The sequence below is a fragment of the Cydia amplana genome, chromosome 16 (genome assembly GCF_948474715.1).
Source record: "Cydia amplana chromosome 16, ilCydAmpl1.1, whole genome shotgun sequence".
Classification (NCBI taxonomy): domain Eukaryota; kingdom Metazoa; phylum Arthropoda; class Insecta; order Lepidoptera; family Tortricidae; genus Cydia; species Cydia amplana.
Window position 1 is genome coordinate 8,989,165 of NC_086084.1, and position 15,720 is coordinate 9,004,884.

Here is a 15,720-nt window from a genome sequence, read left to right on the forward strand (position 1 = left end):
AAAATTGAGAACGTTTACAATATGCCGGGATAATGATGATTCCTCGTGATTGGAACCGTATTCGGTATCGGATCGGATTCGACGCAATTAGACACGTTGCTATCTCTTACTTTATCGCAATTTATTTTTTGCAAATAAATACTTTCAGCAAGTAAACAACATTTGAAATTATTTTCTTTTTCGATGCCGTTACCAACGATTGGTAACTATATCGTTCAAGTAGTGAAAACCTCCAAGCCAAGTGTCTATACGATGTATGTTACAATAAAATTACCTACTTATTCTACACCGAATCATTCGATTTGTCTTCACTAGTCCAGTAGTTTGTGAATAACAATTACCGATGTAGGTGTATTTCTCATTTACTGCTTATCCATACATATAGATATCTCATATACATACATAGAGGTACCTATAGGTACTATCTTACAATATACAATTCACATGTATTTAAAAGTAAATACGAAAGCTAAAATAGGTATCATAATCTAGACTAGATAACACTGGTAAAACAACCATGACATATATGTATATAAGACCTGCAATTTCACCGAATTCCGCGCTAGCGAAAATACAATTTACAATACGTTTCGCGTAAATGTCACTCTCGGCGAGAACCAAACTAAAAAGGCGAAACATCGGATGTCGTTCTCGTAAAGCGCGTTATCTTGGTCGTTTCAGAGAAAAAATCTCATCGGTCGCTTCTCGAGACCCATAAAAACTGGCAAGTATGAATAAGAAGTTGTAAAGATGGTCGCGATAGGCTGGATGCGTGTTCTTGGAGTTCGGACGATAAAAAGAGGAGTTTAATGCTCGATCGGTTGGCGGCATAGACAAGGAATCCTCTAGACGGAGTTTAGAGCAATTATTTCATGAAACCGATGCTGCCAAAAATAAGGGGGTGTGGGGGGACGAGGTGAGCGAATCCCGTGCCGTGATTGGTCCGTTCAAAGACACGGACCAATCACGGCACGGGATTCTGACACTTTGACTCGAAGATGGAGTAAAACTACCGTATATAGTGGCAGAGGGGATAGCGTTACTATGCTCAGTCTAGAGGATGTCTTGTCTGTGGTTGGCGGCTACGATCCGGCGGTTAACCTCGTCCAATTAGGGATAATTAGGCAGAACGGTAATTAGGTTTGGAGTTAATATAGGTTTTTGGCACTACTTTTGTTTAAGGCTTCATTTAACTTAGAATGTTTACAAGTTCATACGCTAATTAGTAAGCCGCTTCCACTAAAAATGCTTTATGTTTTCATTTGCTGAATTAAATGAGATTGCATACCTACTACATGCATTATATGGCTGAGAATCTTGGAAATGAATTTGTGACATACTAGATGTATTATCTTTTTTTTTTTGCCACACTTTTAAATAAATAAACTACTTGTACGAGTATTAAAACAGTATAGGACCAATTTACGTCAATCAACTTTTAGAACTTGTTTTTTTGTCCCATAACGCTGGAGGTGAAAGGACTGGTTAGATCATTTTCCCAAAATCATAATTTACCTGTAGCATAATTTCTATTCACATTTTTTCCTATTCTTAATTTACACCAGACGCATTAATTCCTAACATGATTTTTCCATTCGCATATTTTCCCATTAGACAATTTAGCCACTCAAAAATATTTCTTACTGCGTTTATTCTATAATCACAAAATCGATTACCCCACCCTCAGATCATAGAAGGTCTTTTATATCTATGACCCCACCCCACTCTCTTTTCAATAAACATTTAGTTCACAACTTAGCTAGACGGGGCTCCTATTTCTGGGCGGTTTGCCCTTCGGGCATCTGAAGCTACCTAACGAACCTAACCTATTAATATAGTGTGACGTCCATTAAAACATTACACTTTGGGGAAAAAAGTGTAGGTAGGTTAGGTTCGTTAGGTAGCTTCAGATGCCCGAAGGGCAAACCGCCCAGATAGTTGTAAACTAAATGTTTTTTTTTTTAAGATTCAGTGCGGTGGAACCATGGTAATATTGCCTAAGAAATAAAAAGAATGCGAATAAAACGACTTGGAAAGTATTAATTATGAGAAAAATTTAACCTAGGAATTAATGCATCTGGTGTAAATTAAGAATAGGAAAAAATGCGAATAGAAATTATGCTACAGGTAAATTATGATTTTGGGAAAATGATCTAACCAGTCGGTGAAAGGGCCCTTCAGACCCACTAGCAGAAAAAATATTTGAATTGTGACGTAACATTTAATCAATGAATCCTAATTAGAATTATTATATTTAAAACAATGTAATTCTTTAGAAATAGAATAATATTAAATCGGCAAAGTTTAAGACAATGTTCGATTCAATGCTTAATGAAGTTATAGATTCTTTAGCTCCGAGATTATGCTATCGCGCGGCACAGAAACTCGAAGCAAGTTTTACGAAGACTTGATCAGATATCCGCCGACAGATTATACCGTCCCTTGGCCGAAAGCTACTCAAACATACCCAGTGATTACTTGATAACATTAATCACATTATCTTAGACGGTTTTCGTGGTAATTCTTACTGATAACTGCTAAATATTGAAAGTGCAGACAGCTGTCGTCAAAACTAGATCTTGAGAATTTTGTAAGTAATAACCTAATACCTAACATTTCTTATTATGACAAAAATAGAAAACTTTTTTAAATAAAATAATAACAGTTTATAATTTAGGTACATTAATAATTTAGGTACATTAATAATTTAGGTACATTAGAAATCTTAGATTTGCGAAAATGCGACAATAAATATTTTTCAGAGTAAGTTTAAAAAAAGTTTAATTAAGGACTTGATAAAACTGCTATATTTTAAGTAATAAACTAGTCATCGTTCATAAAAACCTTAAAAACTTTTACTTACCACGATAGGTACTCCTATTTTATAATACTACAGTGTAAAAGGTTTGAAAGCGAATAAAACACGTCATTAATTTAACACGAGTATTCTGGAATATTCTATTTTAAAAGCATTGTCATACAACAAAGGAATATAATATCAAATGCTAAAGTTAAGTGGTTTCTCCCTAATCGCGCTCGGAGGGGACGTGAAAAAAACTAATTACGACGATGCCATTAAAATGTATGGTGCTATTCGTGGGCTTCGTGGCAGATGAGCTATGAGCACTGCCCGTTCTATTTAGGGTGCTGGCAATTATATGCTCAAATAAATTGTGAGTTAAAATGCGTTGGGATAACTTCGAAAGCGGGGTAATTTTGGAAACCGCTAATATCAAACCTACTTCATTTTTGGAAACACCTGCAATGCTTAGCAAAGCATTTGCTTATTTTTGCTAAAGGAAAAAGTACATCTAGTTTAGTAGATTCGCATTTTTCAAAAGTACCTCGCTTCAGTTACTCCAATGCACCTTAGTGTAAGGCCTGAGTGGACGCTCGAGTTGGGCGTGCAGCGGGGCGGGGCGTGCGGCGTGCATGTTAAACAAATGCAAACGTATAGGAGCGACCTTAGTGCACGCTGCTCAAATCACTTGTGAGCCCGACGCCACGCTGCACGCCCTGCCGAACGCTCGGCTTCGAGCGTCCACTCAGGCCTCACACTACTGTACTTTATACCCGTAAAAGATCGTGATTATTCTTTTCGCTTACCATGCCACCATGCTCCTACCATGTTGCTCATTTGTATCCATGGGCGACGGTGACCGCTTTCTATGAGGCAGCACGTCTGCTCGTTTGCATCACATAAATAAATAAAACCTTATAATTCCGTAAGTCAAATATTTTTTTCCCATGTAATATTTATTTAGGTATTCGTTAGTAAATCAATAGATTAGAATATTAGATCCTAAATATCATGAAATACCTCTGTAGTGTACCTATACTATTATATAGTTTATTTTATAAGCTATCAATAAAAAATATTATGTTATTATAATAAAAAAATATCACGCTCCGCTATGCCTGACACCACACACCACATACCCTCTATCCCCCAGGAGTAATTCGGTCAACGCACCACCCTACACTGTGCGTATTGTATACTCGCTTTACAATTTCATAAATCTACCTAAATGCTAATTAGACAACCGAATGTTTGGAAATTTCGTTGGAAATTTAATTCAACGCTATTTTATTTTGGAGTTATGACAGTGGAGAGTTGCGCAACGATGTTTAGAAGGTTTTAGTGTGTTGTAAACACATAGTTACAACAGCTTTTTGCTAGCGGCATTTGGTGTTTGGTGCAATGCTCTTCAAATTTTATGTTGTTTTCGTTCACTCTCTATTTCCACTAATTCAAGTTTAATGTTCACATGAACATTAACATTATGGCTCTATAAAATCATCTAAAGTAAACTAACACGTAACATTAATAGTGTCGAGTAAAGCATCGGGGAATTGTAAGTAATATTCGTCACGTAATGCTTTTAACTACTAAATGGATTGATAAAAGCGTTTATTATGTACGCCTTAGTTATTGTTTCCATTGCAGGCGAACTCCCTTTCAAAAAGTACCAGATATTTAAATGAATTTATTTTAGTTTTGGTTTAGCTAAGTGCGAATTTGCAAAGAAACATTTATCTTTGTTTTATTTTAACACCGCAAAGACACGTTCTTTTTATTACAACCGTTTTTTGAACATTACACACCTAGAATAGAGAAATCAACCCTTATAGTCGCATTACTCGTACTACGTGCCAAAGATTTGTCTACTTCCAATATCAAAGGCAGATATTATGAGCAGAGCCTTCGGAGAGCTATCAATGTGTCAAGAAGGAATAAACTCGCGAATCTGTTGTCATAAAAAAGGCCTTTTTAGTAATCTTTGATTTTATCGCACGTGCCGCCGAAGCGTTTTACTTGTCGTCTTATTCGCGGAGTTTTTATGCATCACAAATAGGAAACGGTTCGTTTTATGAATATTGTTTTACGCATAACTGGGTCCGTTCATTCCTGAACGCTCGGCGCCTTTTTAGGGTTCCGTAGCCAAATGGCAAAAAACGGAACCCTTATGAATTCGTCATGTCTGTCTGTCTGTCTGTCTGTCTGTCCGTCTGTCCGTCCGTATGTCACAGCCACTTTTTTTTCGAAACTATAAGAACTATACTGTTGAAACTTGGTAAGTTCTGTGAACCGCATTAAGATTTTCACACAAAAATAGAAAAAAACTATAAATTTTGGGGGTTCCCCATACTTAGAACTGAAACTCAAGATTTTTTTTTTTCATCAAACCCCATACGTGTGTAGTATCTATGGATAGGTCTTCAAAAATGATATTGAGGTTTCTAATATCATTTTTTTCGAACCTGAATAGTTTGCGCGAAAGACACATCCAAAGTGGTAAAATGTGTCCCCCCCCCCCCCCTGTAACTTCTAAAATAAGAGAATGATAAAACTAAAAAAAGCGGCCAAGTGCGAGTCGGACTCGCCCATGAAGGGTTCCGTATTTAGGCGATTTATGACGTATAAAAAAAAACTACTTACTAGATCTCGTTCAAACCAATTTTCGGTGGAAGTTTACATGGTAATGTACATCATATATTTTTTTTAGTTTTATCATTCTCTTATTTTAGAAGTTACAGGGGGGGGACACACATTTTACCACTTTGGAAGTGTCTCTCGCGCAAACTATTCAGTTTAGAAAAAAATGATATTAGAAACCTCAATATCATTTTTGAAGACCTATCCATAGATACCACACATGGTTTTGATGAAAAAAAAAATTTTGAGTTTCAATTCGAAGTATGGGGAACCCCAAAAATTTATTGTTTTTTTTCTATTTTTGTGTGAAAATCTTAATGCGGTTCACAGAATACATCTACTTACCAAGTTTCAACAGTATAGTTCTTATAGTTTCGGAGAAAAGTGGCTGTGACATACGGACGGACAGACAGACGGACAGACGGACAGACAGACAGACAGACATGACGAATCTATAAGGGTTCCGTTTTTTGCCATTTGGCTACGGAACCCTAAAAAACATATGATGTACATTAATTACCATGCAAACTTCCACCAAAAATTGGTTTGAACGAGATCTAGTAAGTAGTTTTTTTTTAATACGTCATAAATCCCCTAAATACGGAACCCTTCATGGGCGAGTCCGACTCGCATTTGGTCGCTTTTTTTACCTATTATATTAGTCTTGCAAAATCAAACACGGATATTTTTCTGGATCCTGAGTTAATTAATTATTATTTTACTAACATATAATAATGGTAATTAGATAGGTACATAAATTTACAAACTTATAACTAGGTAAATATAAAAATTTAGGGTATTATGTATATGTTATTAGGCCATAGGTACCCGGCTAAATGTACCTAGAACGCTGCTGGCGTTTCCCCTTTGCACCGCTAGCGAAATACGCTGGATTAAAAATGCGCCGGACCTGGGGTCGCCGCTTTTCTCACGTAGGCGTTGAACTAACTTTCTTAAGAGCCAACAGGAGCTAAGATTTAAATATTTTAGGTAAATATACCCGTCTCGCTAACGGAAGCGGCTCCTAAAACTAGTGCGATAAGGACAAGGCGAAAATCCTGCGTAAAAATCACAAAAATCGAGGTTTCGTACTCGACTGTTTCCTCCTCCAAAACTTAACCAATCGTAACCAAATTTGGAAATCTAAATGATAATGACTTTATCTGTGTCGGACCGTTTTGCTTTTTTGACTAATTGATATCAGTTTTGAATAGCACGCCTCTCATTGCGGCATAGTCAATTAGGCCATTTTGGCCATTTTTGAAGGGGCTAGCTAGGCCTTAAAAAACAAAAATATCAAAAAAAGCAAAACGGTCCGACACAGATATTGACAATATTAATCTGTGTTGAAAAAATCATTGCTCTAGCTTCAAAACCCACGGAGGAAACAGTCGAGTACGTTTGTATGGAGAAATGACCACTCCTGTTGGCTCTTAAGAATTTTTTAGCATCAGCACACCAAGGATCCTGAGTTGATATACTTACCTGTTTAAAATTTTTTATACTTCGCCTGCTAATTCCTCGAGTTGATGGCCCTTATTCTACTTCATCAGTGTTTTAAAAATATTAATATGTAGATAAATTGGAAATCTGTGTACACTTCTTTATATGCCATTTGATTCTTAACGGATTACTTCAATAGTCAACTGGGTTACCTATATAAATCCATTAATATTACAAATGGCTGGATTTATTGAATTTAACATTCTGTTTCTGGAAAAAGTGGTCAACTGAAATGAATCTCCAATTCTATTACGCTAGCAAAAACTAAAACTTTTAAATCTATAGAGTAATGACCGTCGCGTATATATCTATCGTCTACAAACATGAATCTGATCGCAGTTAAAATAGTCATCATAAATCCAATATTTAAACTGTATTAACTAGAGTTCACTTTTTTAGGGTTACCTATTTAGAAAAAGGTCCGCAGAAGTAACCGTGGATTTATGTACTAACACAATCGGTTCGTTTTATATTAAATATTCATGCTTACCTTCGACGATATGAAAACGAAGTAGTTAAACTTTTTTTTAATCGAGATTTACATCGGTCAAAGGTATATGAAAAGTGCCTGTAGGTGGGTAAAGTCGATTCGGTCATAACGCATATAAAATAGCTTAACCTTTTGGATCTAATTTCGTCATCGCATACATACTACTTAAATGAAGTCATTGAGTAAATATCTTAGCCTAGACAATACAGCTTCTGCGCTTTAATAATATTGCTATTTGTTTTAATAAATCAACCTCATCGACAACCTACAATAACCTTTTGTTTGAATACGTCACATATAATTCTATTAAACATGTATGATGTTATTATGTAGGTGTGACCTTGTTTGAAAATGAAGTTCAGACGTCGGCGTCGAGCCTATCTAGATTATTTCCACTAGAATTGAAGTTGACAACCGAACCTAATAAAATATTCAATTTTAATTCGGAGTAAACTGAATACTTCATTTGTTACGCGTATACCTACGTAATTGGAATGAACAATGAGAGCAAAATATGACAATGGCGTCAAGAATATTATAAAGGTGTTAGAATTATAATTTAAGAGCAGACTTCAAGTCACATTTAGAATTTATGTAATTTTCTTAAGCTATCATATATCATTATTTATTTTACTGACGGTAAAATATTACATACGAAAGTAACACAGTGAAAGCATTCTCTTATTTCAGTATATTTATTTAGTTTACAGTTATGAATTTATGATAAATTTTACAAGTCGACGTCGTAATCCTTTTGAAATGCTAGCTCTGGGCTTCAGATTCGGCCTCGCAGCAAAACAATTACTTATTTTAACATTCTGCGAATCACTCAGGACCCAACACTTGTGTTTCGTCTTTTTATCTTCAATTATAATAAAACACCGGCTTAATAATGAAATGGTTAGGAAACGAAAAGTAGTATTTTACTCTCTAGTCTAGACAAAAGCCACCCTACTGTTACTTGTCCAAGCCTTTCCACCACGCATTAACAACAGTATGTGACTTTCTAAAACCAGTCAGTCGTAGGTAGGTAGGTACTACTTGATTTACTCGAAATAACGGTGAACAATTGAATGAATTGAACTAATACCAATATCACATCAGTCTCTTGCACAGTACTTTAGACGCGCTAAGATTAGTAGGGGCCCGATTCGGATTTTGAACTACTACCGTATTCGAACTTCAAGATATTCACAAGAGACGACACGTACTAGATCCATTCTAGATCCGTTATAGTTAAGATTTCAACTAGTTATCTTTTGCAGCTCAATTCGGGCAACCAATGTCACTTTTACGTTAGATAGAGTTAGATATCTATTAGATGTGAATTGGATCTCTAAGTCATATCTTGTGGAAATCGTTCAAGAGTATCTCCAGAATCGCGGAAATGTCAAAATTGACAGGTTAGATCCTAAAAATATTGTTAACGTATCTTGGTGATGTCTAAAAGATATCTTATATATATCTATTTCAAAATCCGAATCGGGCCCTATTATTAGATATCTATTGTGAAGAGTGCAAACATCAATCTCTAGGATAATATTTAAATTAAATCCAGTAACTTTAATGCCATACGATAAATAAATTAGATATCTATTAGAGATCACCAAGATACGACAGCGATATTTTTTATGATCCGCGATTCTGGAGAAACTCTTGAACAATTTCCACAATGTCTAAAACGTCTCGTTATGTATTGTTAGATCTCAAAACGATTTTGAAACGATCTTAGTACGATAATTTAACGTAAAAGTGACATTGGTTGCCCGAATTGAGCTGCAAAAGATATCTAGTTGAAATCTAAACTAGTTGGTATCTAGTACATATCGTATCGTTCTCTTCTCTAGAACGGATCTTGTTATTCGAATACCGCGGTCAGCATGCAACAGATACGACAATAATACAAAGTATCAGCCTATTTTTTTATACATTAAACCTAACATGTAATCCCCTATTTTAATTTCGACGCCACAGGCTTAAATATGTTTTACCAAGACAGCCGAAACGAGCAAAAATGTAGCTGGCCAGCTTTATATTTCTTCTGTTCCTTTTTGTGTGTTGGGAGCCTTTGTTCTAGCTTTTCTTTAACCAGCGTTTTTGTTCTAGGCGTGGACGACACACACAAGTTTTTGGGCAACGAAACACACACAGACTACTTCAGATTATTATTAAGAGACGGCAACTATCTGCTCGTCGGAGGAAGGTAAGTTATCTTTTTTATTTAAATGTATTTAGTATACCAATTTCCTCGTTTACCAAAGCAACTTTAATCCTGTCTATCACTAATCTTCATGGACTCTACAATTAGGTATTTATATATATCTAAGGGTTAACATATTTCACTAATGCCGGGTCGAAAAAAATATATAGTGTAAATATCCTCTGAAAGTCGTTGAATTCTATTTATACAAATCTTAATTTTCGTTTAAATAAACTTAATTTTCTCACTAATTATTAAGCGAAGTATATATAGCAGTAGTTAAAATTAAATTATTATTTTATGTAAACAGCCTCGATTAATTGTTTGAAAACTTATTATAAGTCAACCCTTTTGTAAGTCTCGATGGAAAGTTCTCGAACTTCGTTCACAAGTAACTTGGAAACTGCCGATTAAGATCTAGACCAATTATAAAGATGGATTCAAAATTCGTAATCATTTACGTTACTAGAGCGTTACGTTACAGTCGACATCAGATATATCGGATCGGCCAAGGTGCTCACAAATATCTGAACACGCCTCTATTGTGAAGGCTTTAGAGTGCGTGTTCAGATTTTTGTGAACACCTTGAGCGCTCCGATATATCTGATGGCGACTGTACTTAAAAGGGCCATTGTTGCATTTATCTGGTGAATAAAGTTTAAAATTCAAATAAGGTACCTACTTTGCTTTTTCTGCTCCACTCCAATTCGTAGCGAAGTTAGTCTGCCCTTAAACCGCAGAGTAAAAACGTGCTGTATCTCTCTGTGACCGCAACTTTAACTTGAATGCATCGCGCTGTTCCTTTCTGGCTCGTTGTGCTGGGATAACTCCGTCTCTTTTGCATTTATAAAGAATTTCGGCTTGTGTTTGGAGGAGGCGAGAGACTTAAAACCCCCCTCGCGCTGCCGCCGGCCTACAGTCACCATTTTATTACAGTTATTGGGCTGTGACATTGCGATGTCGATGCAGGTACCTATCGAAAGTTATTTATTTATATTATTTTTTTGTGCTTCTAACGCGTCCAATAAGACATACTTACGTAATTATTACATTATTTTGTTTTGTGTCTCTATCACTTTTCCTTATTAGTGCGACAGTGACCGTTGCGTTTAGTTCGCTGCGGAACGTAAACCAGTGTCATGTTGGCTACTCATGCTGATCTACTTTTAAAAAATCGCCTGCTATGACAGCGTAGTAGACACCTACCTATAATAACTGTGACTTTTGGTTATTATACGTATTATCGTTTACCCATTTTTTATTAGTTACGGCCGTCAATTCTCATGTATAGCCAACGTTAAACAAATCCCTTTTGTACCTTATTCTGGTTTTTCTGTTAAAACTGTTTATCCCAAAAATCATGTAGGGTTCGTCTCTAATATCATGTTTTATCGATATACCTCGTTACATCACTCGGAGACACATCTGCCTCGCGATATGGAAGCCAAAATACCGCAGCTTACTTACATTGCCGCAAATTTCGATGTTCGCCGCACTTACTCGTATATACTTATAAAATATCTGTTAAGTAATTGTTATAGAATATTGGACGGGGATAAAGAAACGTATTCAAATACGAACTACCATAAGTTGTGATAATAATTCAAAAAATTGTTAGTGTCGAACACATTTAAAAAATATAATAAAAACTCGCACTAAAAATATAAAAGGTTGTGTGTGTCACTAAGAAAGATGATCGCGCAAAAACTACTTTAAACGAAATACATCAAATACAGAATTGAATGAAATTTCATTCCAATCATTACAATAATAATGTAAATTTTTTTTTTGGTTAAGAGCAACGCACGGATTGCGGTGGATGCGGGTTCAAGTCCTGCCGGAAGCGTAACTTTTTCCATTTTTTCCTTTAATATAAAATTTGGAATAATAATGTCATTCTTACTGATACTGTCTGGTCCGCATTAAGCTCTATTTCTGATAAATACTTTTTTTAATGTGTTCGTAGCCGAAGTTGCAAAAATAAAATTAGTAGTTAGTATTTTAATCATTCTACAGACCATCTTGTAAACTTCTATAGTTTATAAAAGTAAAGTACCCACCGTACCGCCATCCTTCAGTCGTACTACATTTTATTTTACAAAAAAGATTTCATAGTTGACTTCCGCTGCAGCCAGCGCACTTGAAAACTGCACGCTGCACGAAACTGCACCAAAGTTGTTTACCTGAAAAATAAAACCCGATTCTCGCGTCAACCTCGCGATGAAAAATTCGCCCTCGGCATCTGTCGGCAACGCCACCTAGCCACAGTACAAGAACAGTAGTGAATCTTCATAGAAATGTGCCGCTGCCGGCTTGAATGTGTGCGTGCGCGCCGGGCGCCGTGTACGCACGCGCTGCCACGCACACATTCGCATAATATACGGGGGAATACGGTGGCGGCAGTGTGAGCCGTACCGCGACTGTGATCGCGCGCATTCGAGTACGCTCGCATCTGCCTGCTCTTACTGGCCTTAATTTATACCTCATTTATGAATTGATAGAACATTTCATTATATTATATAAATAGAAACCTAGTGCTACTCATAATACGTAAATAATATTTAACTAAAATGAAAGTGACAACCCTAAGCGCCAACGCAAGAGTAGGTAAATAACTTGCCGAGCGGCCTTAGATTCACTACTGTTCTTAGTGTACTGTGACCTAGCGATTCAGAAATATCTGGCTACAATTTCTATATCACACAGTGGCATTGTTTCTGAAAATTAGACTTTAAGCTTAAATAAATAAGGTTCTACTAAAACTATACTCGCACAACATAATTTGAAATATTCATCCGTCCGTGCTAAGTTTGCATTTCTTTCTAAATCAGATTTACATGACAATGGTCACGTCGTGGGATGAAAGTGGATGAAAGTCTCATTGCTAGAGTTCGAGAGAGGTTTTATTAAAGAAAAGGTTGCAATAAAACCAATGCCCATTGCTGACTCGACGTTTACATGACAGGCTAACAAAGACTATATGATATTACTTTTCTGGGGCCGTTTACGGTACTTCAGTGAAATAATTTCATCAAATGCATTAGCGCAATTGAAAAATGGAAAGGGAATGAAAATTGCTTTTCGTTAAAACATTAATCACTAGTATACAGTTGTCCTTGTACCTGAAATATTTTTTCCAAGTGATTCCATTAGAGTGGAAAGGTCTTGTTTTAAAATTACCTGACCTATTGCCGTGACCAATGACATATTGGATCGTTTTCTTTAACTGTTTTATACCAAAATTTTATTTTGATTAATTATTAATTTTTAATAAAAATAAATAAAATAAAATTGAAAAACTTACACTACTATCCCAAACCATGGAATCCTGTGGCCAAATGGGATCATCTAGTAAAATAATAATACATATATTCTATCTATAGTTAAGTGTCTTGAGAGAACGGAGGTCTTCTTATAAAACACCGATGAGGAGGTATTTACTTTATTTGATTTTACAATTACGAGTTTAATTCAATATAGTTTAGAAGCGCGAGGGTGTACCGGTACACCGAGCGATTCGGAGCTCACGTGTAGCCTGGTCGCTGGATGCGAACTAGATGAGGACTCGATGAGAACTCGATCAGAACTCGATCAGAACTGTCTTCCGCTGGTCGGGATGGCCGCTTATATTCATCCCGAAACCGTGGGGATGCGTTGTCTGGAGTCACGTAGGCCATGAGAAGTTTCTGGAGCGTTTATGCTGTCGCTGCCATTAAGATAATGAAGAGTCGATCCCGTGGGACCGGCATTAATTGACAACCGCCATAAAATAGGTGATGCATTACATGCGCCTGTACTTGTATCAAGGGTGCGTTTGTTTATTCCATTAGGTGCGTCTGCATTCCTTCTATCGACGCTGAAGATAATCTTTAATGTTTTGCCGTCGGTGTGTTGCTGGAGGTCGGGGATACGTGGGAAGCGTTCCTTAACTCCTCCCCCCTTAAGAGAGAACTAAGGGTGTAGCTTGTTACGCCTGTGTTCTCGATGCTGCTGCGGCGTTGGGTGCACTTGAGGTATATGGCGCACCCGATGAGGCACATAAATATGCTTATGCTCCACACGCTGGGTATCCAAATATGTTGATGTATGTTTGATTTGATTGTTGATTCTAATGGCTTCAGGTGTATTTGTAAATCTTCATCCGTATATTGGATCTTATCTGTTTTTTGTTCTAAGTGCATCTGTATCTGCTGGACTTCTTCTTTGAATAGATTGTTGGTTTTCGAGATCACTTTAGTATATAGGTTCGCCATCTGTAGTTCACAGCCGGGATTAAGGTGTAGTTTATATGGCCCTTGGATGACTTCGTAAAACGTTTCATTGCAATTGATGGTTACTCGTTGTGGTCCTCTTGAGTATAACAGGAAATTGCCGTCGTTTATTGTTGTGTAAGCTTCCTCTTCGTCTAGTTTCGTCGTAAGGCACGTGTGGTTGTTTTTGAGAAGCAGAGCTTGATGGATGCAGTCAGGTGTTTTATTGGAGTCCTTCCACCAAACGTGTTTGCAGACCATCATGGTTTTCTTAGCTTTGCATTGTTCAGCACTTGGGTAGGCGTACCATGAGTTTTTAATGAGGATTGAAGGTTTTTGGATTTCGAGGATTAGACCATCATGAGTCGGGAAAGGGATGAGGTTGTATGCATTACCACTTTTAGCTTTAATTTCCGCTATTTTTGCAACAAAGTGTATGACATTACTAACAGTGTAAACCATAATACGATCGACTTCTACATTGTTTGCCTCCTCAAAAATGTCTTTACAAGGTATTCCTGGCTTAGCTAATGTTATGCCTAACTCTAAGATATTAATTATATCTTCCATTAATATAAAAGTAGTTAAAATATCAATATTTGCCTTATTAGTAAAACTTATGTTGTACATAGTGTTTAAACGCTTTGTAATGCTTTTAAGCCTTAAGTCAACTTTGTTAATAGTTTCGTTTAAGTTGTTAAGTAATGTTTCTTGGTTATTTGTAAGGGTTTGAATGTTGTTATTAATTTCTTTTAAATCATTCGCATCAGGGTTTCCAGCTATAAATTTAACTATTGTTCCAAGACCATCAATGAGGCCGCGTTTGGATCGACCAACGTTTTGGTTCATTAATCCTTTTAATCTTCCTAATAAATGGGTATATAGACTGTTAATGTGGTAATTATCAGTTTGAACTCTATTAGACATTAATTTGTTAAGGATGTTAAGGATTTCGGTTAGATTACATCTTTTGGTTAGATATCTGTAGCCTTCTATTTCTGCAATTGGTCCTATTTTTTCGAGGTACACGCCATTGGGATTTTCTAACTTCTTGATTTGGTAGGGTGGACTACCCTGGACTTGGAGGAACCTGTAACAACAACAGGCCTCAATTTATTTGCTGCTCGTCGTTTACCTCGACTATCCAAATATATTTTTGGGGCTTTTGTGTCGCGAATGTAGGTTTTTCGGCGAGTACAAAATACGTTAGCTTGTTTATTAGTGGTTGGGAGTTTTTCGTGAGTTTCGACTATTGGGGCTGGTAATTCGGTATTCTTATTATATTCGTCTGTTCTTTTTATTTGAGCATCCCGTTTTATTTTGTATATATAATCGTAAACCGTTTTTAAATGTTCTCTATGTTTTTCCAATAGAGTATTTAACAACTGTGAATTATGGAGAAAGTTAAACAAAGGTTCCGTTTCAATATGTCCAAATAAGATTTCATGTGGAGTTAATTTTGTGTCTGATTGTATCGAGCTGTTGTATGCTATTAATGCGAGTTTCATTTTGTCATCGTGCGGTAGTTTATTTTTATATTGTTCACTAAGCAATCGACAATGTTCTCTCAACGTTGAGTGGAATCTTTCGACGATCCCGTGTGATGCTGGATTATAAGGCGTAGTGAAATTAATCTTAATGTGATATAAATTAACTAATTCCTTAAGTAGTGCGAATTCTTTTCCTGCGTCAGTCGTTATTTCTGCAGGGACACCATAGTGTGCAAAGTAAGAAAGAAGTTTTGACATAACTGTTGAGCTATTTTTATCTTTTAATCTTTTAACTACTGCGAAACGAGAGAATCCGTCTACTATAGATAAGTAAAGCTTGCCTTCAATAT

The 15,720-nt window shown here is 36.4% G+C and overlaps 1 protein-coding gene and 1 long non-coding RNA gene across 5 annotated transcripts in view; one reads left to right on the top strand and one right to left on the bottom strand.

Moving 5' to 3' along the window:
* The window catches only part of LOC134654960 (semaphorin-1A), a 486,499-nt gene that overhangs the window by 421,977 nt on the left and 48,802 nt on the right, over nt 1–15,720 (top strand). For all 4 annotated transcript variants that reach the window (XM_063510407.1, XM_063510409.1, XM_063510406.1 and 1 more), the window contains exon 2: nt 9,537–9,633. In XM_063510407.1, coding sequence (XP_063366477.1) covers nt 9,537–9,633 — 97 coding nt within the window. The remainder of the gene's footprint in view (nt 1–9,536; nt 9,634–15,720) is intronic.
* On the bottom strand, nt 11,715–12,687 carry LOC134655537 (uncharacterized). Its single transcript, XR_010097436.1, has 2 exons — nt 12,293–12,687; nt 11,715–11,888 (listed from the first exon to the last, which is right to left on the bottom strand). It is a non-coding gene; the product is annotated as an uncharacterized LOC134655537 (long non-coding RNA).